The sequence below is a fragment of the Leucoraja erinacea genome, chromosome 32 (genome assembly GCF_028641065.1).
Source record: "Leucoraja erinacea ecotype New England chromosome 32, Leri_hhj_1, whole genome shotgun sequence".
Taxonomy (NCBI): domain Eukaryota; kingdom Metazoa; phylum Chordata; class Chondrichthyes; order Rajiformes; family Rajidae; genus Leucoraja; species Leucoraja erinaceus.
Genome location: NC_073408.1, coordinates 4976395 through 5002438, shown reverse-complemented (window position 1 = coordinate 5002438; position 26044 = coordinate 4976395). Strand labels below are relative to the sequence as shown.

Sequence of the window (26044 nt, the reverse complement as noted above, 5' to 3'; positions counted from 1 at the left end):
GTTCTCTGGATGCTTTCAAGAGAGAGCTAGATAGGGTTTTTAAAAATAGCGGAGAAAGGGGATATGGGGAGAATGCAGGAACGGGGTACTGATTGGGGATGGTCAGCCATGGTCACATTGAATGGCGATGCTGGCTCGAAGGGCTGAATGGCCTACTCCTGCACCTATTGTAAGGACATGATAATCTCGAGTCTGTGCACCCACAATTACTGTTAACCCCCCTCACAAATTCTGGATCTTATTTTTCCAAACCAGTACGTCTTGGGAGTGTGGGAGGGAAACGGAGCACCCGGGGAAAACCCACGCGGTCACAGGGAGAACGTATAGACTCCGTAAAAACAGTACCCATAGCCAGGATGGAGCCCGGGACTCCGGGACTCAGGGACAAGATTTACTAGGAACAGATATGTTGAACACTTCCACCCTGGGGAAGTAGGTTCTGACTGTCTACTCTATCTATGGCTCTCATCATTTTTTACATAGTCTCTCCTCAACCTCCGACAGTTCCAGAGAAAACCACGCCGTGATGCATCGGGTAGTGCTGCTGCCTCACCCAAGTTTGATCCCAACAGTGGAGTCTTTGTGTGTGTGTGTGTGTGTGTGTGTGGAATTCGCACGTTCTCCCTCAAAGGCTGTGTGGATCTCCTCCAAGTGCTCCAGTTCCCTCCCACGTCCTAAAGGCACGTGGGCTGTTCGGTTCATTGGCAACTGTGCGTGGCGTCCAGTGTAGGTGGGGCAGTCGAATTGATGGGTTTACGGGGAGAAGTTACCACTTTCGGTCTGAAGAAAGGTTCCGACCCGAAACGTCACCCATCCCTTTTCTCCAGAGATGCTGCCCGACCCACAGTCTGTGGAATTCTCTGCCTCGGAGGGCGGTGGAGGCAGGTTCTCTGGATGCTTTCAAGAGAGAGCTAGATAGGGCTCTTAAAAATAGCGGAGTCAGGGGATATGTGAAGAAGGCAGGAATGGGGTACTGATTGGGGATGATCAGCCATGATCACATTGAATGGCGGTGCTGGCTCGAAGGGCCGAATGGCCTACTGCTACATCCATGTCTATAGACCCGCCGAGTTGCTTCAACACTTTGTGTCTATTTTCGGTCGAAACCAGCATTTGCAGTTCATTCCATCACAGGTTAAGGATGGTTAGGAATGAAACGCAAAAGCCTGTTTTTCAGACATGTGTATACAGCAATAAACAATAAAACATTAAAAAACAGAGCTCCTTTGTTGCAAACTGATCTCAAGGTTTGCTGTCTGGCAGTGACTGTTGTTGAACAGCCAGTCTCAGACCCGTGGATTCAGAGGCTGTCTGTATCTTGGCTCTGGCTCTTTTGCAAGCTGAGCTGGAACCTCGCCTGAGCTTGGTGTGGAACGTGTGAATCAGTCAGTCAGTGGCAGGTTTCACAGCCTTTGCTGGATGAAAACATTTAAAACTCCCTGCTTAGTGACCTTGGTGATTTTAAAAAAAGCAAAGCTCCAAAGAAACACCACCTATTTTCTCCATAGATGCTGCCTCACCCGCTGAGTTTCTCCAGCACTTTTGTCTACCTTTGATTTTCCAGCATCTGCAATTCCTTCTTAAACTTAGTGCTGAGCAAGCTAGATTATGATCATGTGTATCTCCCTTCTGGTTAACCATCTACTGGAGACTCTAGACTTTAAACCTCTCATTTCTCCGCTTCTTAATTGCGCCCTGAATGCTGACGTTCACTTCAGCGGGTCGGGTACTTCTCGGCGCCGCTGTTTTTGATTGTCCCCCCCCCGCCCGTTTAATATAAATGTAGGTTTCTGTTGTCCCCTATATATTGTGTCATGAATTTTCCCATGCCCAAAATAAAAAAGAACCAGCCGGTAACTCGTCTTTATTCATCTAAACTTTCATCTTAATTAAGTGTATAACAATGATAAACCTGAAGCTAAACCAGTAGAATGTATTTTGAGTGTTTAAGAAGGAACTGCAGATGCTGGAAAATCGAAGGTAGACAAAAATGCTGGAGAAACTCAGCGTTTGTATCTTGCAAATGCATTTGCAACTCCACCACTTCCACTGGGTTTCAACAACTAAGTTACAGAGATAGGTTGAATAAGTTAGGTCTTTATTCTCTGGAGCGCAGAAGGTTAAGGGTGGACCTGATAGAGGTCTTTAAAATGATGAGAGGGATAGACAGAGTTGATGTAGACAAGCTTTTCCCTTTGAGAGTAGGGAAGATTCAAACAAGAGGACATGACTTGAGAATTATGGGACAGAAGTTTAGGGGTAATATGAGGGGGAACACGCAGAGAGTGGCGGTGTGGAATGAAACTCCCAGTGGAAGTGGTGGAGGCAGGTTCATTGGTATCATTTAAAAATAAATTGGATAGGCATATGGATGAGAAGGGAATGGAGGGTTATGGTACGAGTGCAGGCAGGTGGGACTAAGGGGAAAAAAAAAAAAAAAAAAAAAAAAATAAATTAAAAAAAAATAATAAAATTTGTTCGGCATGGACTTGTAGGGCCGAGATGGCCTGTTTCCGTGCTGTAATTGTTATATGGTTATATGGGTGCAGCAGCATCTATGGACCGAAGGAAATGGGCAACGTTTCGGGCCGAAGCCCTTCTTCAGACTGTATTTTGAGACTTTGTAACAATTTACTGTCTACTTTGTTAATGATTGCACTTTAATAATGATTTGTTTTTACCCTCAATCTTCTGCTCTCTACCTGGTTGTAGTGGTTTTGGGTGCGTTTAACGAGACGTTCTCATGAGTTAGCAAAAGATCGGCGCCTCCAAACAGCGGCGCCGAAACGATGGCGCCTAATGGTACCGTTCCGCACTTCAGCTGCCCGGCTTCGCAGGGTCCTAGGCTCCCTCCCTCCCTCAACTCCATGGCCTCTCCCTGCCCACAAACCCTCAAACTTTCCAGTTTAGGCAACCAGGAGGCTGAGAGGTGAACAAGATCATGGGGGATTATAGATCCAGAACTAGGGGTCACAGTTTAAGGATAAGAGGGAAGTCGTTTAGGACCAAGATGAGAAAATCGTTTTTTACACAGAGAGTGGTGAATCTGTGGAATTCTCTGCCACAGAAGGTAGTTGAGGCCTGCATTGGCTATATTTAAGAGGGAGTTAGATGTGGCCCTTGTGGCTAAAGGGATCCGGAGGTATGGAGAGAAGGCAGGTAAGGGATACTGAGTTGGATGATCAGCCATGATCATATCGAATGGCGGTGCAGGCTCGGAGGGCCGAATGGCCTACTCCTGCACCTATTTTCTATGTTTCTATGTTTCCCACACTCCAAAGACGTGCAGGTTTGTAGGTGAATTGGCTTCGGTAAAATTGTAAATTGTCCTTAGTGTGTGTAGGACAGTGCTTGTGTACGGGGTGATCGCTGTTCTGTGGGCTGAAAGGGCCTGTTTCCGCGCTGTATCTATCAACTAAACTAAACTAAGCCACCAGCCTCTTGCCCCGACATCAAAGCAACCAGTTGTTCCACTGACTGAGTTTGCAAGCTGGTTTGGAGCCGAGGTAAAGGGTGCTTGCAACCTGTGTACGTTTTGCTTTCGCTTCTTCGCAGTCTTGTGAGTTTGGCAGGTTGCCAAGTTGGGAATGAGTGGGCAGATTCTGCCACTGTACAGCGTGGGAGAATGTTCCAGCACATGGCACCACGGCAAGACGGACCTGTAATTTTAATCAGTCGCTTATCTACTTCCCATTGTGCGTTTGGATTTTGTGTTGCCGTTGTGACAAGTGTGGGATCTGTTGACAGCTGCCGTGAGATACCTATGAACAACCTCCCATTAGCGTTTCAGTTCAAAATGCATCTCGTTCCTTCTGCCGGGGACCTGACTCTGATCCCTAACATTGCTCCTTTCCCCTCGTATCTCAGTCAGTAGGTCGCGGGTTGAGGTTCTCCCGAGTGCAAGAGAGAACTAGATACGGCTCTTAAAAATAGCGAAGTCAGGGGATATGGGGAGAAGGCAGGAACGGGGTACTGATTGGGGATGATCAGCCACGATCACATTGAATGGCGGTGCTGGCTCGAAGGGCCAAATAGCCGACTCCTGCACCTATTGTCTATTGTCTATTGCACAGCTCAGGCAGTACTGGCGGAGCATGGCACTGGATTTTAGTTTTTAGTTTTAGAGATACAGCGCGGAAACAGGCCTTTCGGCCCACCGAGTCCGCACCGACCAGCGATCCCCGCACATTAACACTTCCTTGCACACGCTAGGGACAATTTACACATACACCAGGCCAATTAACCTACAGACCTGTACGTCTTTGGAGTGTGGGAGGAAATCGAAGATCTCGGAGAAAACCCACGCGGTTGCTGGGAGAACGTACAAACTCCGTACCGACAGCACCCGCAGTCGGGATCGAACACGGTTCTCCGACGCTGCAAGCGCTGTAATGAAGCAACTCCACCGCTGCCCCCACCGTGGCTTTTGGGCACATCAGTAAAACCGCTTGTCGTATGTGGATGGAAGAGATCCCAATGGCCATACATTCAAGATGGTCAGTGCTTGCTGACCACCAAGTCTCAGAGCAGCTTCTTCCCAACAGCCATCAGGTTGTTGAACACTACACAACACTGACCTCAACTATGAACTTCTATGGTTAGGAAGGAACTGCACATCCTGGTTTTTCCAAAGAAGGACACAAAATGCTGGAGTAACTTGGCGGGTCGTGCAGCATCTCTGGAGAAACGGATTAGGTGATGTGTCAGGTCTGTACCCGTTCGAAGAAGGGTTCCGATTCGAAACGTCACGTCTTCCCTTTCTCCAGAGATGCTGCCTGACCCGCAAAGTTACTCCAGCATTTTATGTCTATGAACTATTATGAACTGTCTTTAATTGCACTGGGAACTTTGTTTTTTGTTTGCACGAGTAATATGGTTATTCACGTATGGAACGAGCTGCCGGAGAAGGTAGTTGGGGCAAGTTCTATCACAGTGTTTAGGAGGCATTTAGACAGGTACATGGATAGGATGGGTTTGGTGGGATACGGGGCAAACGCAGGCATGTGGGACGAGTGTCGATGGGGGAATGTTGGTCAGCATGGGCAAGTTGGGCCAAAGGGCCTGTTTTCACACTATATGACTATGATTCGTACATTGGAGGCGAGATCTCTGCGCTGCTTCCAGACCATCTTGCAGCAGCTGGAAGTATGTCTACGAGGTGACCGTTCGCGGGCATGGCTGGGACTCCAAGCTGGATAGTGGTCAGCACCCAACATGTAGGTAGGGAGCAAAACAGACCGACCCAGGAGCTGCCCGGTGGAGTCGACAAACTCCGAGTTTGGAGAAAATGGAAGAGGGCTTATACAAATTGTACAAGGCATTGGTGAGACCAAATCTGGAGTATGGTGTACAATTTTGGTCGCCCAATTATAGGAAGGATGTCAACAAAATAGAGAGAGTACAGAGGAGATTTACTAGAATGTTGCCTGGGTTTCAACAACTAAGTTCCAGAGATAGGTTGAATAAGTTAGGTCTTTATTCTCTGGAGCGCAGAAGGTTAAGGGGGGACCTGATAGAGGTCTTTAAAATGATGAGAGGGATAGACAGAGTTGATGTAGAAAAGCTTTTCCCTTTGAGAATAGGGAAGATTCAAACAAGAGGACATGACTTCAGAATTAAGGGACAGAAGTTTAGGGGTAATATGAGGGGGAACTTCTTTACGCAGAGAGTGGTAGCGGTGTGGAATGAGCTTCCAGTGGAAGTGGTGGAGGCAGGTTCATTGGAATAATTTAAAAAATAAATTGGATAGGCATATGGATGAGAAGGGAAATGGAGGGTTATGGTATGAGTGCAGGCAGGTGGGACTAAGGGGAAAAAAAAAATGTGTTCGGTACGGACTTGTAGGGCCGAGATGGCCTGTTTCCGTGCTGTAATTGTTATATGGTTATATGGTTATATGGCTTGATGTAGAGATGACGTATGAATTGTCCCCATCTCCAAGACAAGGCCTGCAACACAACCAGTCTGCACAGTGGAGGTGGGACGGCTTAGAAATATCGAAACATAGAAAATAGGTGCAGGAGTAGGCTATTCGGCCCTTCGATCCTGCACCGTCATTCAATATGATCATGGCTGATCATCCAACTCAGTATCCTGTACCTGCCTTCTCTCCATACCCCCTGATCCCTTTAGCCACAAGGGCCACATCTAACTCCCTCTTAAATATAGCCAATGAGCTGTGGCCTCAACTACATTCTGTGGCAGGGAATTCCAGAGATTCACCACTCTCTGTGTAAAAAATGTTTTTCTCATCTCAGTCCGGAAGGATTTCCCCTTTATCCTTAAACTGTGACCCCTTGTTCTGGACTTCCCCAACATCGGGAAGTCCAGAACATCTAGCCTGTCCAACCCCTTAAGAATTTTGTAAGTTTGTATAAGGAGAATGGGGCTGAGGCAAAGATTAGCCATGATCGAAATGGCGGAGCAGACTCGATGGGTCGAATGGCCTAACCCTGCTCCTATATCTTTTGAGGTGGGAAGGGCGAGGGATGGAATGAGACCATGGAGGAACACTTGGCTTTTGCACTCAATACCCAGAGGTTTGGTTGAGAATTGGACTGAGCTTGTTTGCTTCTGGCCCTGCAGGAACTGCAAAGATGCAGCGGTGGATTTGACTGTGATCCAAACGATGGAAATCTTCTGGACGATTTATGGTGAGATGAAGAAGAAATGTGTAAGTTGCAACTCCCTGTCTTTGGTCATGTGGGTGGGGTGGGGGGGGGGGGGGGGGGGGGGGGAAATAGCATTACTGATTAGTACGGGTGTCGTGCGTTATGGGGAGAAGCCAGGAGAATGGGGTTGAGAGGGAGAGATAGATCAGCCATGATTGAATGGTGGAGTAGACTTGATGTGACGAACGGCCTAATTCTGCTCCTAGAACTTAACGTATGTATGTTGGACTAAGCATTGTAGGGGAGGGGGTAGGGGATAGAGAAATGTCAAAGGTTCAGGTCAAGACCCTGCGTCAGGACAGAGAGAAGATGGTCAACTATACAAAGGGGAAAGAGGGGGGTGAGGGTCAAGCTCTTCAGCCCAACTTGCCCACACCAGCCAACATGCTCCATCTACACCAGTCCCACCTGCCTGCATTTGGCCCATATCCCTCTAATCCTATCCTATCCATGTAGCTGTTCAAATGTCTCTTCAATGTTGTGATAGTACTTGCCTCAACTACCTCCTCCGACAGTTCATTCCATCTACCCACCACCCTTTTGTGTAAGATAAGAGTTGCCCTATTTAGGAGTTGTCATATAGGTTCCTATTAAAACTTCCCCCCCCCCACATTAAATCTATGCCCCCTGGTTCTGGATTCCCCCATCCTGGGTATCTATTCCTGTCATGATTCTATGAGATCACCTTTCATCCTCCTGCACTCCAAGAAATAAAGTCCTAAGATGAGAGATGGAAGGCAGATGAAAGCAGATGGGGCAGGGGAACAAAAATGGGTAATGGGGAGGGATGTTGTAAAGGGGACATTTAATGTTCATATTAAATTATTGTAGCCCACCCAGACAGTGATGATAGACCACCCAGTAGCCCCTTCAAAGGAAGTGTGGTGGGGTAGTTAAATGGGCTTGGGGCCGAGTGGGCATTAACCTGCTCAAAGCCGTGGTGTTAGGTGTTGAATCCTTGCACACCTTCGATGCTCATTCTCTTCCCTGGTTCTATTTCAGAATCATAACAGGTTTGTTGCTGCCCTTCTGAAGACCTTCGAACAAACCCAGGTGAGAGACGGGGGTGAATGAGACCCCTTCCTGTCAGCAGCGTTTAGCATGTACATGTCTGGATGTGTGTCAAACTAGGGATGGAGAAACTAGTCACAGTGGCGCAGCGGTAGAGTTGCTGCCTTACAGCGAAGGCAGCGCCGGAAACCCGGGTTCGATTCCAACTAGGGTCCTGTCTGTACGGAGTTTGTATGTTCTGCCCGTGACCTGCGTGGGTTTTTCTCTGCGACCTTCCCACACTCCAAAGACGTACAGGTTTGTAGGTTAATTGGCTTGGTAAAAGTAAAAGTTGTCCCTAATGGGTGTAGAATGGTGTTAGTGTGCGGGGATCGCTGGTCACTGTTTTTAGCACATCTTTCATTCATTGTTCCATATCTCTCTACATCACCATCTATATCCTTTCCCCTGACTCGCAGTCTGAGACTAAACTGAACTGAAGGGTCTCGACCCGAAACGTCACCTATCCCCTCTCTCCGGAGATGCTGTCTGACCCGCTGAGTTACTCCAGCTTTTTGTGTCTATCTTTTGTACTGTTCTATATTCTTTGCTGTAACTTTCCGAAGTTCCTGAGGCAAGTGACATCCTTTATTAAACTATCTGTTGCCCCGAATGGGATTGTCTGCTGTTAATTACGTCGTTTAGTGTAGCAATACATTAATTGTGCAAACATCGCTTGTCATCATCTAATTATTCTATTAATCACGCTGATTTAAATCTATATTGTGGTCTTTAACAGATGACAAAACCCTGTTTCCATCCCAACGAAGATTTCAGCTGGTTGGCAATGGGAGAGTTTTGCCAGCGTTGCCATGGTGATCTGTTTGCAGTGGTACTTTCTCCCCAACCCCCCCCCCCCCCCCCCCCCCTCACATTGCCACAGCGCATCAACCATTTAATGTCAAACTGTATTAGTTATTTGGCGAAACAAGGAACAGCAGATGCTGGCTTACAATGAAGGGCACAAAGTGCTGGAGTAACTCAGTGGGTCAGGCAGCATCTGTGGAGAACATGGAGAGGTGACGTTTCAGGGCCAGACTCTCGACCTGGACTTTGAAGATGAGTCCCGACCCGAATCGTCACTTATCCAGAGATGTGTAGGAAGGAACTGCAGAAGCTGGTTCCATCCGAAGAAAGACACAAAAAGCTGGAGTAACTCAGCGGGACAGGCAGCATCTCTCGAGAGCACAAGGAGCCACACATGCACCCACATATACAGACACAAACACGCACAGACATGCAAACACGCACGCGCGCGCACACACACACAGACACGCACAAGCACGCACAGACATGCAAATACTGAAAGATCACCTGAAACCTTAATTCGGCCCGAAACTTTGCCTATTTTCTTCGCTCCATAGATGCTGCTGCACCCGCTGAGTTTCTCCAGCAATTTTGTGTACCTGAAACCTTAACCCTTTTTCTTTCTCCGCAGGTGCTTTGTGGCCAGCTCAGTTTTTCCAGCGAGTAGTTTTTGACATAAAAAAATACAGGAAGGAACTGCAGATGCTGGTTTAAACCGATGACAGACACAAAATGCTGGAGTAACTCAGCGGGACAGGCAGCATCTCTGGAGAGAAGGAAGGGGTGACTCGTTCCTTCCTTCCAGAGATGCTGCCTGTCCCGCTGAGTTACTACCTTTAAAAAGTAATTGCCTTTAGAGATTCCATTGTTTACACCACAATTCTGACTCACTGCAGACTAAGTTTACATTCGTGAAATAGAAATAGAACCGTTCAGTGCATGAAAGAACTGCAGACGCTGGTTTAAACTGAAGATAGACACCAAATGCTGGAGTAACTCAGCGGGACAGGCAGCATCTCTGGAGAGAAGGAAGGGGTGATGTTTCGATCTCGACTCGAAACGTCACCCATTTCTTCTCCCCAGAGAAGCTGCCTGTCCCGCTGAGTTACTCCAGCATTTCGTGTCTATAAAACAGTGCAAGTTCTTTGCCCCACCAGGTCTGTTTCTAACATGCTAATGTGATACCAAGACCAACTCTTACTTGTAGAAACAAGGATTTAAGAGATGCTGGCTTACAGAAAAGGGCCCAAAGTGGTGGAGTGACTCAAGGGGTCAGGCAGTGTCTCTGGAGGACGTGGATAGGTGACGTTTCTTATCACCTCTTCCTGCCAGCATATAATCTTTACCTGCATATATATATCTGACTCCACCACTACTCCTGGCAGCGTGTTCCATACACCCACCACCCTCTGTGTACACAGTACTTCAGCCATACATTGCTTTTAAATTTTGCCCCTACCCCCTAGAAAGCGAAAGTATTTCATATTCTCATCCGTTCTAGCCGTCTATCCTAAATATGCGGCTCATAATTTTATACATTTCTATCAGGTCTCCCTACAGCCTACGGCGTTCCAGGGAAAGTGTGTCCAACCTTTCCCCATATCTAATGCTCTCTGATCCAGGCATCATTCTGTTAAGCCTTCTCTGCACGCTTTCCAAAGCCTCCACAAACCTCCCGTGTTGAGGCCACCAGCAATCTTGTAGACTTTGGAGATACAGCACCGGAACAGGCCCTTTGGCCCATTGAGTCCGCGCCGACTATCCTACATACCGGGGACAATTTTACAAATTACCAAAGCCAATTAACCTCCGAACATGTGCGTCTTTGGAGTGTGGGAGGAAACCGGAGCTCCCGGAGAAAACCCACGCAGGTCACGGGGGGGGAGGTACAAACTCTGTTCAGACAGTGCCCGTGGTCAGGATCGAACCCGGGTCTCTGGCGCTGTAAGGTCACGGTGCCACAGCGGTAGAGTTGCTGCCTTACAGTGAATACAGCGCTGGAGACCCGGGTTCTCCCACATTCTAAAGACGTAAAGGTTTGCAGCTTAATTGGCTTGGTACATGTAAAAATTGTCCCTGGTGGGTGTAGGATGGTGTTAATGTGCGGGGGTCGCTGGTCGGTGCGGACCCGGTGGGCCGAAGGGCCTGTTTCCGCGCTGTATCTCTTACTGCTGCACCACCGTGCCGCTCCTTTGGTTTTTGTTGGTGTGCGTTATTTTGGTCATAGAATAGAAATAGGTGAAGTCACCCGTTCCTTCTCTCCAGAGATGCTGCCTGTCCCGCTGAGTTACTCTAGCGTAATGTGTCTAATCTCCGGTGTAAACCAGCATCTGCAGTTCCTTCATACACAATTTACCTGCCCTCTCTTTTTTGACCCCCGGGTACAAAGGCCAGGGTTCAGGTAACCTGTGTTAACTGTTGTCTTTAAGAAGGAACTGCAGATGCTGGAAAATCAAAGGTACACAAAAATGCTGGAGAAACTCAACGGGTGCAGCAGCATCTATGGAGCGAAAGAAATGGGCAACGTTTCGGGCCGAAACCCAAGGGTCTCCAGCATTTTTGTGTACCTTTGTTGACTGTTTTTGGTACTAGTGCATGATTTGATCTTTCCGACCCGCCAGTTTCTGTATATTTTGCTACCGAGCGTGTAATATGAACGGCAGGTCTGTAGTAAATGACCTTGCATTTGCACAGATGGAGTCCCATTTGCCACAGTTTTACCCGGCTGGAAGTTCTCTGGTCCATATGCTTGCAGTAATCTCACCATGACGACTGATCATTGCTTTCACCAACTGAGCTGCAGGAGCTCACATTATTTAAGGCTAAGTGGACACAGTTTGCTGCTCAGTATTCGGAGAACATATCGTTCTTTTCCAAGTATACCCTCTTATTCAGAACCATAGGGCGTCACGTCGATAGATCTAATGCCGTGCTGGTTTCCTCTGTTTAGTTGCAGATTATATCAAGAAATTTGCGGACGAGGGGGATTCTCTGCTCAATGATTTTCAACGAAATTGTGAATGCAATAACCAAGTAAGTGCCTTGGTGCGTCATCACGTCCTTGTACGTCAGGGAACTTCCGCACCCTTAGATCCGACACAAAAAAGGTCATAAGTGATAGGAGTAGAATGAGGCCATTCGGCCCATCAAGTCTACTCCACCATTCAATCATGGCTGATCTATCTTCCCTCCTAACCCCATTCTCCTGCCATCTCCCAATAACCTCTGACATTCGTATTAATCAAAAATCTATCCCTGCCTTAAAAATATAGACAATAGGTGCAGGAGTAGGCCATTTGGCCCTTCGAGCCAGCACCGCCATTCAATGTGATCATGGCTGATCATCCCCAATCAGTACCCCGTTCCTGCCTTCTCCCCATATCCCCTAACTACGCTATTTTTAAGAGCCCTGCCTAGCTCTCTTGAAAGCATCCAGAAAACCTGCCTCCACCGCCCTCTGAGGCAGAGAATTCCACAGACTCGCCACTCTCTGTGAGAAAAAGTGTTTCCTCGTCTCCGTTCTAAATGGCTTACTCCTTATTCTTAAACTGTGGCCCCTGGTTCTGGACTCCCCCAACATCGGGAACATGTTTCTTGCCTCTAGCGTGCCCAAACCCTTAACAATCTTATATGTTTCAATGAGATATCCTCTCATCCTTCTAAACTCCAGAGTGTACAAGCCCAGCTGCTCCATATGACAGTCCCGCCATCCCGGGAATTAACCTTCTCATATTGAATGGCGGTGATGGCTTGAAGGGCCGAATGGCCTACTCCTGCACCTATTGTCCAACCAGTCAGCAGAAAGACTACATGATTGCAATCGAGCCATCTACAGTGTACAGACACATTATAATGGAACTAACATGAATAACGTTTAGAGCAAGATAAAGTCTGATTAAAGGTCTCCAATGAAGTGGACAGTAGTTCAGTTGTTTTGTAGGATGATTCAGTTACCTGATAACAGTTGGGAAGAAACTGACCCTGAATCTAGAGGTGTGCGTTTTCACACTTCTATACCTTTTGCCTGAGGGGAGAGGGGAGGAGAGGGGGTGGCCTGAGGGTGAAGTCCCATCCTTGGAAAGGCCAGTGTATTGTAGGCTACGAAACCTGGATTGGAGGAGTTAACCTAACGGGGATCTTGTCTGCTTTGTCATTAGAAGATTGAGCACCTCCAGTGGAAAGGCGAGGACTCAGTGAACATCAGTGAGTTTGCAGCGGCTGTCCTCACCTACAGCAAGGCAGTGGAGACCAGGTACCTGCACCGCCGCTGTTAGCAGTGAACGGCTTTGTTTCCTGTCCAACCCGGTAAATTCATACAGCGGACCTCACCTAGAATGCGCGCAAGAGCCGCCATGTTTCTGCTGCCGACAAAGTTACCAAAAGTTCATTGAACGGTTTTACCTTCTGCTCGCAGTCGCGCACCAGGCAGGCAGTCGGTCCTCCGCTGGTTATCTCCCCCCCCCACCCCCTCACTCTCGGTGGCCACCCGGCTGTATCACCCCCCCTCTCATCACCGTGTTACTGGAGACTCAACCTTCTCCGCCCAGCCTCTGGTTCTGGAGGACAACGGATGTGGCCTGGAGATGTTGTCGAGCTGTAAAGGGCTCCGAGAAGGTTTACGAGGATGTTGCCGGGACCAGAGGGTTTGAGCTATCGGGAGAGGTTGAGCAGGCTGGGACTCTTTTCCTACGAGTGCAGAAAGATGAGGGGCGATCTTGTTGAGGTGTATAAAATAATGAGAGGAAAAGATCGGGCAGAATCTCTTGCCCAGGCTGGGTGAATCAAAGACCAGAGGACATTGGATTAAAGTGAAGGGGAAAGATTTAATAGGAATCTGAGGGGTAACAAAGGTGGTGGGTGTATGGAACAAGCTGCCAGAGGAGGTAGTTGAGGCTGGGACTATCCTAACGTCTAAGAAACAGTTGGACAGGTGCATGGATAGGACAGGTTTGGAGGGGATATGGGCCAAACGTGGGCAGGTGGGACGGTGGGACATATTGGCCGGCAGAAGGGCCTGTTTCCACGCTGTATGACTATGTACCAGCAATACCTGGGGTGCCTCATTTCCCTCTCTCTCCTCTTGCAGCCCGTATAATCATCACTTGTATTGTCGACGGGCCTATTGCTACCTGCAGCTGAATGATCACCGGTGAGTCATGGTGTGCAACTCTCTCCGTGTAGTGTGTGGGCGAACTTAATGCTTCCATTTATTAGGACACACTTTGTCAAGGTTATCCCTGTATTGATGGTGCAGACTGATGCATTGTGACACATCATTGAGCATCATTGCCAGCTGTTCGAGTCATGAACTGCCCAGACTCCAATCCAATTTACATCCAATCTCAGAGTCATCTGGCCATACGTTCTAGGAACAGAATTAGGCCATTCAGCCCATCAAATCTACTCCGCCATTCAATCATGGCTGATCTATCATTCCCTCCGAACCCCATTCTCCTGCCTTCTCGTCATAACCCCTGATACCCGTTCTAATCAAGAATCTGGGTGGGAAGGAACTGCAGATGCTGTTTACACCGAAGGTAGACACAAAATGCTGGAGCAACTCGGCGGGACAGGCAGCATCTCTGGATAGAAGGAATGGGTGACGTTTCGTGTCTGAACAAGGGTCTCTATCTGAAATGCTGAGTTCCTCCAGCATTTTGTGTCTCATTAATAATCTGTCAATCTGCGCCCTTAACCTTCACATTCCTCCTCATCTTCTTTCTAAAGGTACCTCCTTTTATTCGGTGGCTGTGGCCTCTGGTCCTAGACTCTCCCACTAGTGGAAACATCCTCTCCACATCCACTCTATCCAGGCTTTGCACTATTCGGCAAGTTTCAATGAGGTCCCCCTCTTCCTTCTAAACTCCAGCGAGTACAGACCCAGTGCCGTCAATCGCTCATCATATGTTAACCCATTCATTCCCGGGATAAATCTCGTAGTGAAGAAACGCTGTGCTGTTAGAGACGTCTTTGTCAGATTTTATGTTAAACTGAGGCTCCATCTGTCTTTCTAGAACGTTCAGATAAAGATCAGGGAGTGGCTGAGTGGGCAGGGAGGGGCAAGCTGGAAGCTTTGGGGGTACAGGAAAATTTAAGTGAATGGGTGAAGACATGGGAGATGAAAGAGATCACATGATGACATAGATACAAAAACGGTTGGCAGACAGGCAACTGGAGAGTAGGGATGAACGGGTTTTGGGTCGAGACTCGGCAGGCAGTGGTTAGGGCTAAGCAAGGCTCAGTGCTGGGACAATGCAGTCTATTATAGAACATATGATTAATGATATGCAGATGAAGGAATGATAAAGTGACATTAGCCAATTTGCTGTTGACAAAATCTGGGTGGCAGTTTTTGAAGATGTGAAGAGTAAAATGGACATGGGAGAGCCAGTAGATGTAGTGTACCTGGACTTTCAGTAAGCCTTTGATATGGTCCACACACAGGAGTTTAGAGCACATGCTATTGGGAGTAGAGGGCTGACATGGATAGAAAATTGGTTGGCAGACAGGAAACTAAGAGTAGGGATTAACGGGTCCCTTTCAGAACGGCAGGCAGTGACTAGTGGGGTGCCGCAAGGCTTGGTGCTGGGACCGCAGCTATTTACAATATACATTAAAGATTTAGATGAAGGAATTAAAAGTGACATTAGCAAATTTGCTGATGACACAATGCTGGGTGGCAGTGTGAACTGTGAAGAGGATGCTATGAGGATGCAGGGTGACTTGGACAGGTTGGGTGAGTGGGCAGATGAAGTTTAATATGGATAAATGTGAGGTTATATCCACTTTGGTGGCAAGAACGGGAAGGCAGATATAATCTGAATGGTGTCGGGTTAGGAAAAGGGGAAGTACAACAAGACCTGGTGTCCTTGTACATCAGTCATTGAAAGTAAGCATGCAGGTACAGAAAGAAAGCGAATTACACATTGGCCTTCATAACAAGAGGAGTTGAGTATAGCAGCAAAGAGGTCCTTCTGCAGTTTTACAGGGCCCTGGTGAGACCTACCTGGAGTATTGTGTGCAGTTTTGGTCTCCTAATTTGAGGAAGGACATTCTTGCTATTGAGGGAGTGCAGCGTAGGTTCACCAGGTTAATTACCGGGATGGCGGCATCCTTGGTTCCAGAGCCTTGCCATATTATCTCCCGAGCTTCGGCCTTGGGGGCAAATTCGTCCCACCGATCAGCCGCGGAGGTCCCGATGAAGTGGAGATTTTCCGCCTCACCCGGCCTAGGCACCACATTTTCCGGGGGGTGGGGTGGGAAGATTTCAAGTGCGCTCTCGTAATTTTGTCCGGATTAAAGGAGGCGCCAGGCCGCAGCTTGCCGGAAAGTCGTGGTGGTCCCGTAGAGCTGTGATTTCCAGAACCTTCTGCCTGGTTGTAAATGTCACGCCCTACAACAACGAACGGTACTGCCAAAGTGCAACTCTTATCTTCGTCAGCAGAAGATAAAGGACATGTACAAATATCTGGCCGTGTACAGAGTGAGGCTGGGTGCGAGTCGGATCTTCCACTCGAGACTTTACAGTTTTCCTTTCAGGAATGAAACATCTCTTCCACCTCCATGACCTTCTTTTTCTCTTCTGCCAGGTTGGCCATCCTCGACAGCATTCGAGCTGCTGTGCTAAAGCCTGATTACTTTAAGGTCAGTGTCTTCCTTACAGTTGATTATTTTTGCTTGGACTCGTAGAGTGACACAGCGTGGAAACGAGCCCTTCGGCCCAACTTGCCCACACCAACCAACATGTCACATCTACACTAGTCCCCACCTGCTTGCATTTGGCCCATAGCCCTCCAAACCTATCCTATCCATGTCCCTGTCTAATTCTTTCTTAAACATTGCGATAGTACCTGCCTCAACCACATCTAATTCCATACACCTACCACCCTTTGTGTAAATAAAGTAATTACCCCTCAGTTTCCTATTTAATCTTTTCCCCATCACCTTAAACCTATGACCCCTGGTTCTCGATCCCCTGCTCTGGGCAAGAGACTCTGTGTGTTTACCCAATCTATTCCTCTCAGGGTTTTATACACTTCGATAAGATCGCCCCTCATCCTCCTGCGCTGCAAGGAATAGAATCCTAGCCTGCTCAACCTCTCCCTACAGCTCAGACCCTCGAGTCCTGGTTACATAAATCTTCCCTGTACCCTTTCCAACTTGACAACATTGTTCCCAAACCGAGCTGTGATGCGACCTGACCGTGCACTTCCTGGGTTGCATCTGTTGACATTTGTAACAGCCACTGGAGACATGCCGAATTGCTTCAGTCACTTCAGGAAGTAGAGGCGCTGGTGTATCTTCTTGGTTGCTGCGTCAGTGTGGCTGGTCCAGGGCACATCGCTGGCAATATTAACTCCAAGGAACCCGATGCTCTCAACCATTTCCACTCTGGCACCATAGATGCTGATTGGGGCTTGTCCTCCACCATGCTTGTCCTCCACCATGCTTCCTGAAGTCAACAACCATCTCTCTCCTTAATAGAAAACGTCAGGTGTTCCCAATGTACCAGCAGTAGTCCATCTAATTAAAACACTGCCCCGTTGCGAAGTGTGAAACTCCCATTAGGATTTTTCCTTCCCCTCCCCCACCCCCCGTGCCCTTCCCCCTCCCATGGCGGCACAGTGGCGCAGCAGTGCCAGAGACCCGGGTTCCATCCCGGCTACAGGTGCTTGCCTGTACTGAGTTTGTACATTCTCCCCGTGACCTGCGTGGCTTTTCTCCGGGATCTCCGGTTTCCTCCCACACTCCAAAGACGTGCAGGTTTATAGGTTAATTAGCTTGGTATAAATGTAATTTGTCCGTGTGCGTGCGTGGTTGTGCGTGACGGTGGTAGTGTGCGGGGATCGCTGGACATCGCAGACTCGGTGGGCCCAAGGGCCTGTTTATGCGCTGTATCTCTGAACTAAACTAAAGTAAACCTTCTCAGCTTGATGTCTTCTTTTACGCTCTCCAGGGCCATTACTTCTGTGCTAAAGGTCTCTTGTCAGCGGGTTACCCGAGCTATGCCTTGATAGCGAACAGGAGAGGCATCGACCTGTGTCTAGCGGGCGGGAGTGATATCACCGTGTTGCAGGAACAGCAAATTGAGATTCAAGAGGAAATGAAGAAAAAAGGTGATTACATTTTCTCCGAAGAGAGACACAAAAAGCTAAACTCAGCGGGTCAGGCAGCATCTCTGGAGAAAAAGAATAGGTTTGACTTTAGAACAAATGCCTGAACTCTTCTCTGAAGAAGGGTCTCAACCCTATTCCTTCTCTCCATAGATGCTGCCTGACCCGCTGAGTTACACCAGCATTTTGTGCCTATCTTTGTTTTAAATTCGCATCTGCAGTTCCTTCCTGCACATTGCATTCTCTCTGTTTGCCCGAGAATCTTGTCTATCAGTTCCGTGCTGACCTTAAAGCACAGGGTGTGTCGGGGTAGATAGCAAGCATCTGTTCCTTGGTCTTTGCATTGCTCTCTCTTGGGGGAGGAGTGAATGCTGTTGGACTGAGTTGCAGGTTCACAGAGTTAAACTGGACTTCTGTGCAGCCTTCAAAATGTTCCAAAGCCCTCGATCATTAATGCATGGAGAGGTAGCCGTGCATGTGAATTGTGGCTCGGCATGCAGGGTGCATGAGGACGTGGCAACGAGCAGGACCCCCACTGACCCAGTGCAGCCGCAAGTCGCATATACGTAGCGCTTTTCATTTGGTAAATCATCCAGGGGCAGCACGGTGGCGCAGCGGTAGAGTTGCCTCCTGACAGCGCCAGAGACCCAGATTCCACCCTGACTACAGGTGCTGTCCGTTCGGAGTTTGTACATTCGCCTCGTGACCTCGTGGGTTTTCTCCTGGAGCTCCGGTTTCCTCCCACATTCCAAAGATGCAGGTTAATTGGCTTCGGTAAAAACAAAATTGTAAATTGCCCCGAGTGTGGAGGATAGTGTTAGTGTACGGGGTGACCGCTGGTCGGCGCAGACTCAGCGGGCCGAAGGGCCTGTTTCGTGTGGGGTATATCTAAAGCCCCTCAAGTCTACCTTGCAAGAGCCCATCATTGACACCAAGGTAAAGGCAGACTTTAGAACAGGTGCCTGAACACCTCCACCTGGGTGTAAGATTTTAAGAGGCATCGCGATGAGGGAGAGATGGTTTAGTTCAATAGTATTGTCACGTGTGCCGAGGTACAGTGAAAAGCTTTTTTTTATTACGTGCTACCCAGTCAGCGTAAAGACTATACATGATAACAATCAAACAGTCCAGAGTGTATAGATAATTTAGAGTGATGTCAAGTCCAATTGAAGACACTTCATTGCTCTCCAATGAGGTGGATGGGAGGTCAGAACCGCTCGCAGCTCGGTGAGAGGATGGTTCAGTTGCCTGATAGCAGCTGGGAAGAAAGTGTCCCTGAATCTGGAGGCGTGTGTTTTCACACTTGTGTATCTCTTGCCCGATGGGAGAGGGGAGAGGTTACAGGAACTCCCAGCTGACTGACGGTGTTCCATTGTTACAGGTGACTGCGAAACGACACACAAGCAACACAGTACCAGGCAAGTGAACCCGAATCATTCTCCCGTGGTGTATCCTGATAGTGTCGTAGATTGTTACAGCATTGGGAACAAACCCTTCAGCACAGCAAGAGCTGGAGGCTAGCTCAACCATGCTAACCTTTGACAATCAGGGGCTTGCACAGCGACAACATCATCTGTCCACTTCCCTGCTTGACCCGCTGAGTTCCTCCAGCACATTGTGTTTTGTTCTAGGTTCCAGCACCTGCAGTTCCTTGTGTCTATGCTCTGAATCATCCCACATTGGAAGAGGCATTGATGCTGGGTTTCTGCCCAAATTGGTCAGTTGTCTGATGCTGACAGACCATAAGACATGGGAGCAGAAGTAGGCCAATGTATCTGGCGCTGAATGCACATTGGTAGGTTCCAGTTGTGCTGGGGTCTGAATCACCCACATTGCACCTGAGATGGTCAGGTTTGTCTGATGCTGACAGACCATAAGACATGGGAGCAGAAGTAGGCCAATCAGTATTGGTGGCACGGTGGCACAGCGGTAGAGTTGCTGCCTTACAGCACCAGAGATCCAGGTTTGATCCTGATTACGGGTGCTGTCTGTATGGAGTTTGTACGTTCTCCCCGTGACCGCGTGGGTTTTCTCCGGGTTCTCCTTTTCTCTTGCACACTCCAAAGATGTGCGTGTTTGAAGGTTAATTGGCTTTGGCAAAAAAAATTGTAAATTGTCCCTAGTGTGTAGGATATTGTTAGCGTACGGGGTGACCGCTGGTCGGCACTGTGTCGATGGGCCGAAGGGCCTGTTTCCACGCTGTATCTCTAAAGTCTAAAGTAAGGGGACATGACTTGAGAATTAAGGGACTGAAGTTTAGGGGTAACATGAGGGGGAACTTCTTTACTCAGAGAGTGGTGGCTGTGTGGAATGAGCTTCCAGTGAAGGTGGTGGAGGCAGGTTCATTTTTATCATTTAAAAATAAATTGGATAGTTATATGGACGGGAAGGGAATGGAAGGTTATGGTCTGAGCGCAGGTATATGGGACTAGGGGAGAATATGTGTTCGGCACAGACTAGAAGGGTCGAGATGGCCTGCTTCCGTGCTGTAATTGTTATATGGTTATATGGTTAAAGTAAAAATCTAAGCTAGCCTCATTTGCCCACGTTTGACACATATCCCTCTCGACCTTTCGTTTCCATGTACCTGTCCAAGTGTCTTGTAAATGTTATTATAGTACCTGCCTCTACTGCTTCCTCTGGCAGCTCGTTCCATACACCCACCACCTTTTGTGTGGTGGGTATATCACCATAAATCTATACCGTATAGTGCTGTGATTTCCTCACACACACCAAAGACGTGCAGGTTTGTAGGATAATTGGCTTTGGTAAAATTGTAAATTGTCCCCAGTGTGTGTCGGGTGGTGCTAGTGTAATGGGGATCGCTGGTCAGCGCTGACCCGATGGGCCGAAGGGCCTGTGTCCGCGTTGAATCTCTAAAGTCTAAAGGGAGTGATTTTCCGTTTTAATCCGTGGTCCTCCCGACTGCTGCGTCCTGCCTTCTGTGTCTCTTGTCGCTGTCTCTCATTTATACATGTCGGTGGAAGAAGCCCAAATCTTTACTTGTGTTTTCCCATCTGGCCCCACGCAGTAAGGCAGCGACAGTGGTCAGTGGAGCCGACAGCCCTGCGCCTGAGGTGGTGTCTGATACCGACATCGAGTCTGTGGAAGGTGAAATGCCGGCAGGAGACGGAGGAGTGGAGAATTTTCATGTAGGTCCTGAACTGCCCAGGTCTGTGTGTGAGGGTTGTTTATGCAGCTCGCTGCCCTTGGCTAACAAAGGGCCACACGGTGGCCCAGCGGTAGAGTTGCTGCCTCACAGCGAATGCAGTGCCGGAGACCCGGGTTCAATCCCCACTACCGGTGCTGTCTGTACGGAGTTTGTACCGGAATTGTAAATTGCCCCGAGTGTGTTGGATAGTGTTGGTGTACAGGGTGAGCGCAGACTCAGCGGGCCGAAGGGCCTGTTTTGTGTGGAACATCTAAAGTGGGTTTTCTCCGAGATCTTCGGTTTCCACACTCCAAAGATGTACAGGTATGTAGGTAAATTGGCTTGGTAAATGTAAAAACTGTCCCTAGTGTGTTTAGGATAGTGTTAATATGCAGGGATCGCTGGCCAGCGTGGACCCTGTGGGCTGAAGGGCCTGTTTCTGTGCTGTATCTCTAAACTAAAGTAAACTAAAATCCCAGACTCAAAATAAAGACACATGCAACGCTGGCATTATTTCGAGAGGAACCAGAATATAAAAACAGGATGTAATGCCGAGGTTTTATAAAACAGTAGCCAGACTGCATTTGGAGTATTGTGGGCAATTTTTGGGCCTCATATCTGAGGAAGGATGTGCTGCTTTTGGAGAGGGTTCAGAGAGGTTTACGAGAATGATCCCAGGAATGATTGGGTTAATGTACGATGAGCGTTTGACGGCACTGGGCACGTACTCGCTGGAGTTTAGGATGGGGGGGGGGGGCGGACATCATTAAAACTTATCGCATAGTGATAGGCCCAGATAGAGTGGAGATGGAGAGGATATTTCCATTAGTGGGAGAGTCTAGGACCAGAGGCCATAGCCAAAGAATAAAAGGGCATACATTTAGAAAGGAGACGGGTGTCAAAGGTTATGGGGAGAAGGCAGGAGAATGGGGTTAGGAGGGTGAGATAGATCAGCCATGATTCAATGGCGGAGTAGACTTGAGGGGCCAAATGGCCTAATTCTACTCCTATCCCTTATGACCTCTGAGATGAAGAGGAGCTTCTTCAATCGGAAGGTGGTGAATCTTAGTCATATCATTAGTCCTTGACGTTTCCATTCTGGAAATAATGCTCTGACTGTCTACCCTATCTATAATCTTCCATCTTAGATTCCAAATCATTTTATTTTCAGTAGCTAAAGCTCTACACGAGGTAATATGCAACTCTTTGACTTCACTAATGCTCGTGTTTCCCAATATCTCCTCCTTTGGGTTGACATCAGCTTTGCTTTGCTCGAATCTCATGAACGTTGAGGGGGTGGAACTGACCTCGGGTCGAGGGAAAGAGAGCAGCCTTTTTTTTTGTTGTCGAAAATTGAAAGCTTAAGAACACACGTTGTTCGCAGCAGAAGCTGTTTGGTTTCCAGAGAATTTTGCTTCTCGGAGAAGCAGTATTGAACGGGTGTCAGGGGTTATGGGGAGAAGGCAGGAGAATGGGGTTAGGGGGGAGATAGATCAGCCTGATTGAATGGCGGAGTAGACTTGATGAGTACAATTCTGCTCCTAGAACTTGAACGTATAACTATTCCTGTTTCTTTTTTTGCAGGCAGTTTGGGAGGACCTGATGGATGACTTAGCCAAAAAAAAAGGCAAGAACTTTGGTGAGTGAGAGCAGAGATATCTGTTTCCTTCACTGGACCTGTTTTTAACCAATTTCTTATCATGGTAGCTGAATTTATCACCTATAAATGCAAAAATACCTGAAAAAATATAGCTGATAGAAACCAGGCCCAGTTAGAGTTGCTGCATCACAGCGCCAAAGATCCATGTTGACCCATGACCACGGGTGCTGTCTGTACGGAGTTTGCACGTTCTCCCTGTGACCACGTGGGTTTTCCCCGGGTGCTCTGGTTTCCTCCCACATTCCAAAGGCGTGCGGGTTTGTAGGTTAATTGGCCTCAGTAAATGCCCCCTAGTGGGGATGCGAAAGTGGCGATAACACGTGTGAACAGGTGATTGATGGCTGCCATGCGGCCTGTTTAAATGATGGATCTCTAAACCTAACGATAGAATACTTTCTATAGCCCTTCGGCCCACCGAGTCCGCGCCGACCAGCGATCACCCCGTACATCCATGAGTGTTACATAGATAGAGTGGATATATCCAAGATTAGAGGGCATAGCTTTAAGGTGAGAGGGTTAAAGTTAAAAGATGTGCAGGATGGATATTTTTACACAGAAAGTGATGGGTGCCTGCAACATGCTGCCCACGGTGGTGGTCAAGTCAAGTCAAGTCAAGTTTATTTGTCATATACACATACGAGATGTGCAGTGAAATGAAAGTGGCAATGCTCGCGGACTTTTGTGCAAAAGACAAACAACAAAACAACCAAACAAATTATAAACACAATCATAACACACATATTCTTTTACATAATAAATAATGGAAGGAAAAACGTTCAGTAGAGTTAGTCCCTGGTGAGATAGGCGTTTACAGTCCGAATTGCCTCTGGGAAGAAACTCCTTCTCAGCCTCTCCATTCTCACCGCATGGCAACGGAGGCGTTTGCCTGACCGTAGCAGCTGGAACAGTCCGTTGCAGGGGTGGAAGGGGTCTCCCATGATTTTATTTGCTCTGGAGTTGCACCTCCTGTTGTATAGTTCCTGCAGGGGGGCGAGTGAAGTTCCCATAGTGCGTTCGGCCAAACGCACTACTCTCTGCAGAGCCTTCTTGTCCTTGGCAGAGCAATTCCCAAACCAGATGGTAATGTTCCCGGACAATGGTGGAGGCAGATATAATTTATGGGGCTTTAGATGGGCTCGCGGATATGCAGGGAATGGAGGGATCTTGTTCATGTTGTCACCATGTTCGGCACAGACTACATGGACCGAAGGGCCTATTCCTGCATTGTTCTGTGTTCTATTCCAGCCATTGTCCGCTCAATGCGACAACTATTGTTGTGTACAGTCGCATAAACATTGTTTTTTTTGTTCCAGGCGATCTCCGGGAAGAATCTGAAACAAGTATTGAAAGCCAGAAGTCGTCTGCCAGAACTGAAAGGACCAACTCGGTAAACTCCTGAACCATATTCTGTGGTGACCTGGCCCTTTCCAAGAGTCTAGAGTGTTTTATCGTCCTGTGTCCCAGATAGAACAATATACGTTTCGGGTCGAGACCCTTCTTTGGTCTGAAAAAAAAATATATATATATATAAACAAACAATAATAATGCAATGAGACAAAACCAGTGCCCCCAAGTCTACGTAGTTCAGAGCTTACTGGAAGTTGGAGTTAATAGCTTGGTGGCTGGAGGGAAGAAGTTCTTCCTGAACCGGGACGTTATAGTTTTCGAGCTCCTGTACCTATTCCCCAATGGCAGTGGTGAAATGAGTGTGTGGCCAGGGTGGGGTGGGTCTCTGATGATGCTGGATGCCTTTTTGAGGCAGTGACTCATGCAGATCCCTTCGATGGTGAGGAAGTCTGAACCCGTAATGGACCAGGAGATGGTGTTTACCGCTTTTTGCAGTCTTCTTCGCTCCTGGGCATTCCCCTTCCACCTTCTCCAGTGTCAGAGTGGGGAGGGTTTGCGGGGATGTGTGTGTGGCATGCCAACATGTTGTCCTGTTAGTGCGGAAAGGTAAGTTACGGAGTCAGCCGGGCACTAGATGGCGTGACTGCGTGAGAGAGCAACATGGTGAGCTTCCAAGGTGAGTGATCCACAGGATCAGTGATGGAAAGACTTCTGCTTCCAATCATCAGATTCCATCATGGCAACTAAGGAATGTCAATTATTAATACCTCCAGTTTCAGGGACTGTTTCTCCCCAGCTTTTATCTGGCAACTGAACCATCCTACCCTCAACTAGAGAACGGTCCTGACCTTCCATCTAACACATTGGAGACCCTCGGACTATCTTTAATCAGACCTGATGGGACTTTGTCTTGCACTAAACATTATTCCCTTTACCCTGTATCTGTACACTGTGGATGGCTCGATTGTAATCAAGCTGTGCGCGGTCTTTCTGCTGATCGGATACCACGCAACAAAAAAGCTTTCCACTGTACCTCGGTACATGTGACAATAAACTTAATCTAATCTAAGGGGTGGCGCAGCGGTAGAGTTGCTGCCTTACAGCGCCAGAGACCCGGGTTTGATCCTGACTACGGGTGCTGTTTGTACGGAGTTTGTACGTTCTCCCTGTGCTTTTTCCGGGTGCTCCAGTTTCCTCCCACGCTCCAAAGACGTAAATGTTTGTAGGTTAATTGGCTTTGGTAAAAATTGTAAATTGCCCCTAGTGCAGGATAGTGTATGGGGATCGCTGGTTGTGGCGGAAACATCTGCTTCCACGTTGTATCTCTAAACTAAACTATACTGAAGATCTACAGCTATGTTGCAATCTCATTTGTAGTTCAATAATAACTGCTCAACATTGTCTTTCTGTTTCATTTTTTTGTAGTTGGAAGAACTGCCTCCAGATCCCAATGAACAGTAAGTAAAAGCGGAGAAAATTCAACGTGTTAATGAATTGCAACTGATTTCTTGATAGTTTTCACTGTACACTGTGGGTGAGTGATCGCTGGTCGGCGTGGGCTGAGGGGCCTCTATTGTGCTGTATCTCTGAAGTCTAAATTAAATCACTTCACGCCCATTACTAACCCTCACACATCTTTATACTTCAGGTGTGAAGCGAAAAACAATTCCACAAAGAAATCTCGAACAGAACCAAAAAGTGTAGGTGAGTGGATTCTCAACCTTTGTCTGTTTATTTCTGATGTTGATTTCTGCTTTTTCCTGCATCTCCAACCAATAAACTGAAAATCAAGGCACATTTTATATAAGATGGTATTTCCTTATGAGTTTCTAATTGATTGATGAATTTAAAGAAACATCATGGAAATAGGCCCTTTAGCCCACTGAGTCCCCGCTAACCATTGACCACCCGTTCACACTAGTTCTCTGTTATCTCACGTTTGCATCCTTTCCCTACATACTTGGGGCAGTTTTACAGGCCATTAAACCTACGGACTTTGGGATGTGCGGGGTGTCACACTGCACATCCCACGCTGTCACAGGGAGAACATGCAAACTCCACACAGACAGCTCCCAAGGTCTGGATCGAATTCAGGTCGCGAGAGCTATGAGGTACCTGCTGTGCCACCCTGCCACCCATGAATTCAATGGTTTGATAGACCCTCTACACTCTCTGTCGAACTAACAGCTGTCGATGTTTGGATGGCACGGTGGTGCAGCGGTATAGTTTCCACCTTACAGCGCCA

General features: G+C 47.9%; 1 protein-coding gene across 2 annotated transcripts in view; it reads left to right on the top strand.

Annotated features, from left to right (window-relative positions):
* The first annotated feature begins 11191 nt into the window (after positions 1-11191).
* Positions 11192-26044, top strand: part of LOC129712303 (E3 ubiquitin-protein ligase DZIP3-like) — a 40388-nt gene continuing 25535 nt past the window's right edge. The window contains exons 1-11 of one of the 2 annotated variants that reach the window (XM_055660613.1): positions 11192-11561; positions 12686-12780; positions 13615-13677; positions 16118-16172; positions 17485-17644; positions 19023-19059; positions 20673-20793; positions 22377-22431; positions 23766-23839; positions 25225-25256; positions 25448-25503. In XM_055660613.1, coding sequence (XP_055516588.1) covers positions 17632-17644; positions 19023-19059; positions 20673-20793; positions 22377-22431; positions 23766-23839; positions 25225-25256; positions 25448-25503 — 388 coding nt within the window. In that variant the 5' untranslated portion in view covers positions 11192-11561; positions 12686-12780; positions 13615-13677; positions 16118-16172; positions 17485-17631. The remainder of the gene's footprint in view (positions 11562-12685; positions 12781-13614; positions 13678-16117; positions 16173-17484; positions 17645-19022; positions 19060-20672; positions 20794-22376; positions 22432-23765; positions 23840-25224; positions 25257-25447; positions 25504-26044) is intronic. The other variant, XM_055660612.1, reaches the window with a different exon arrangement.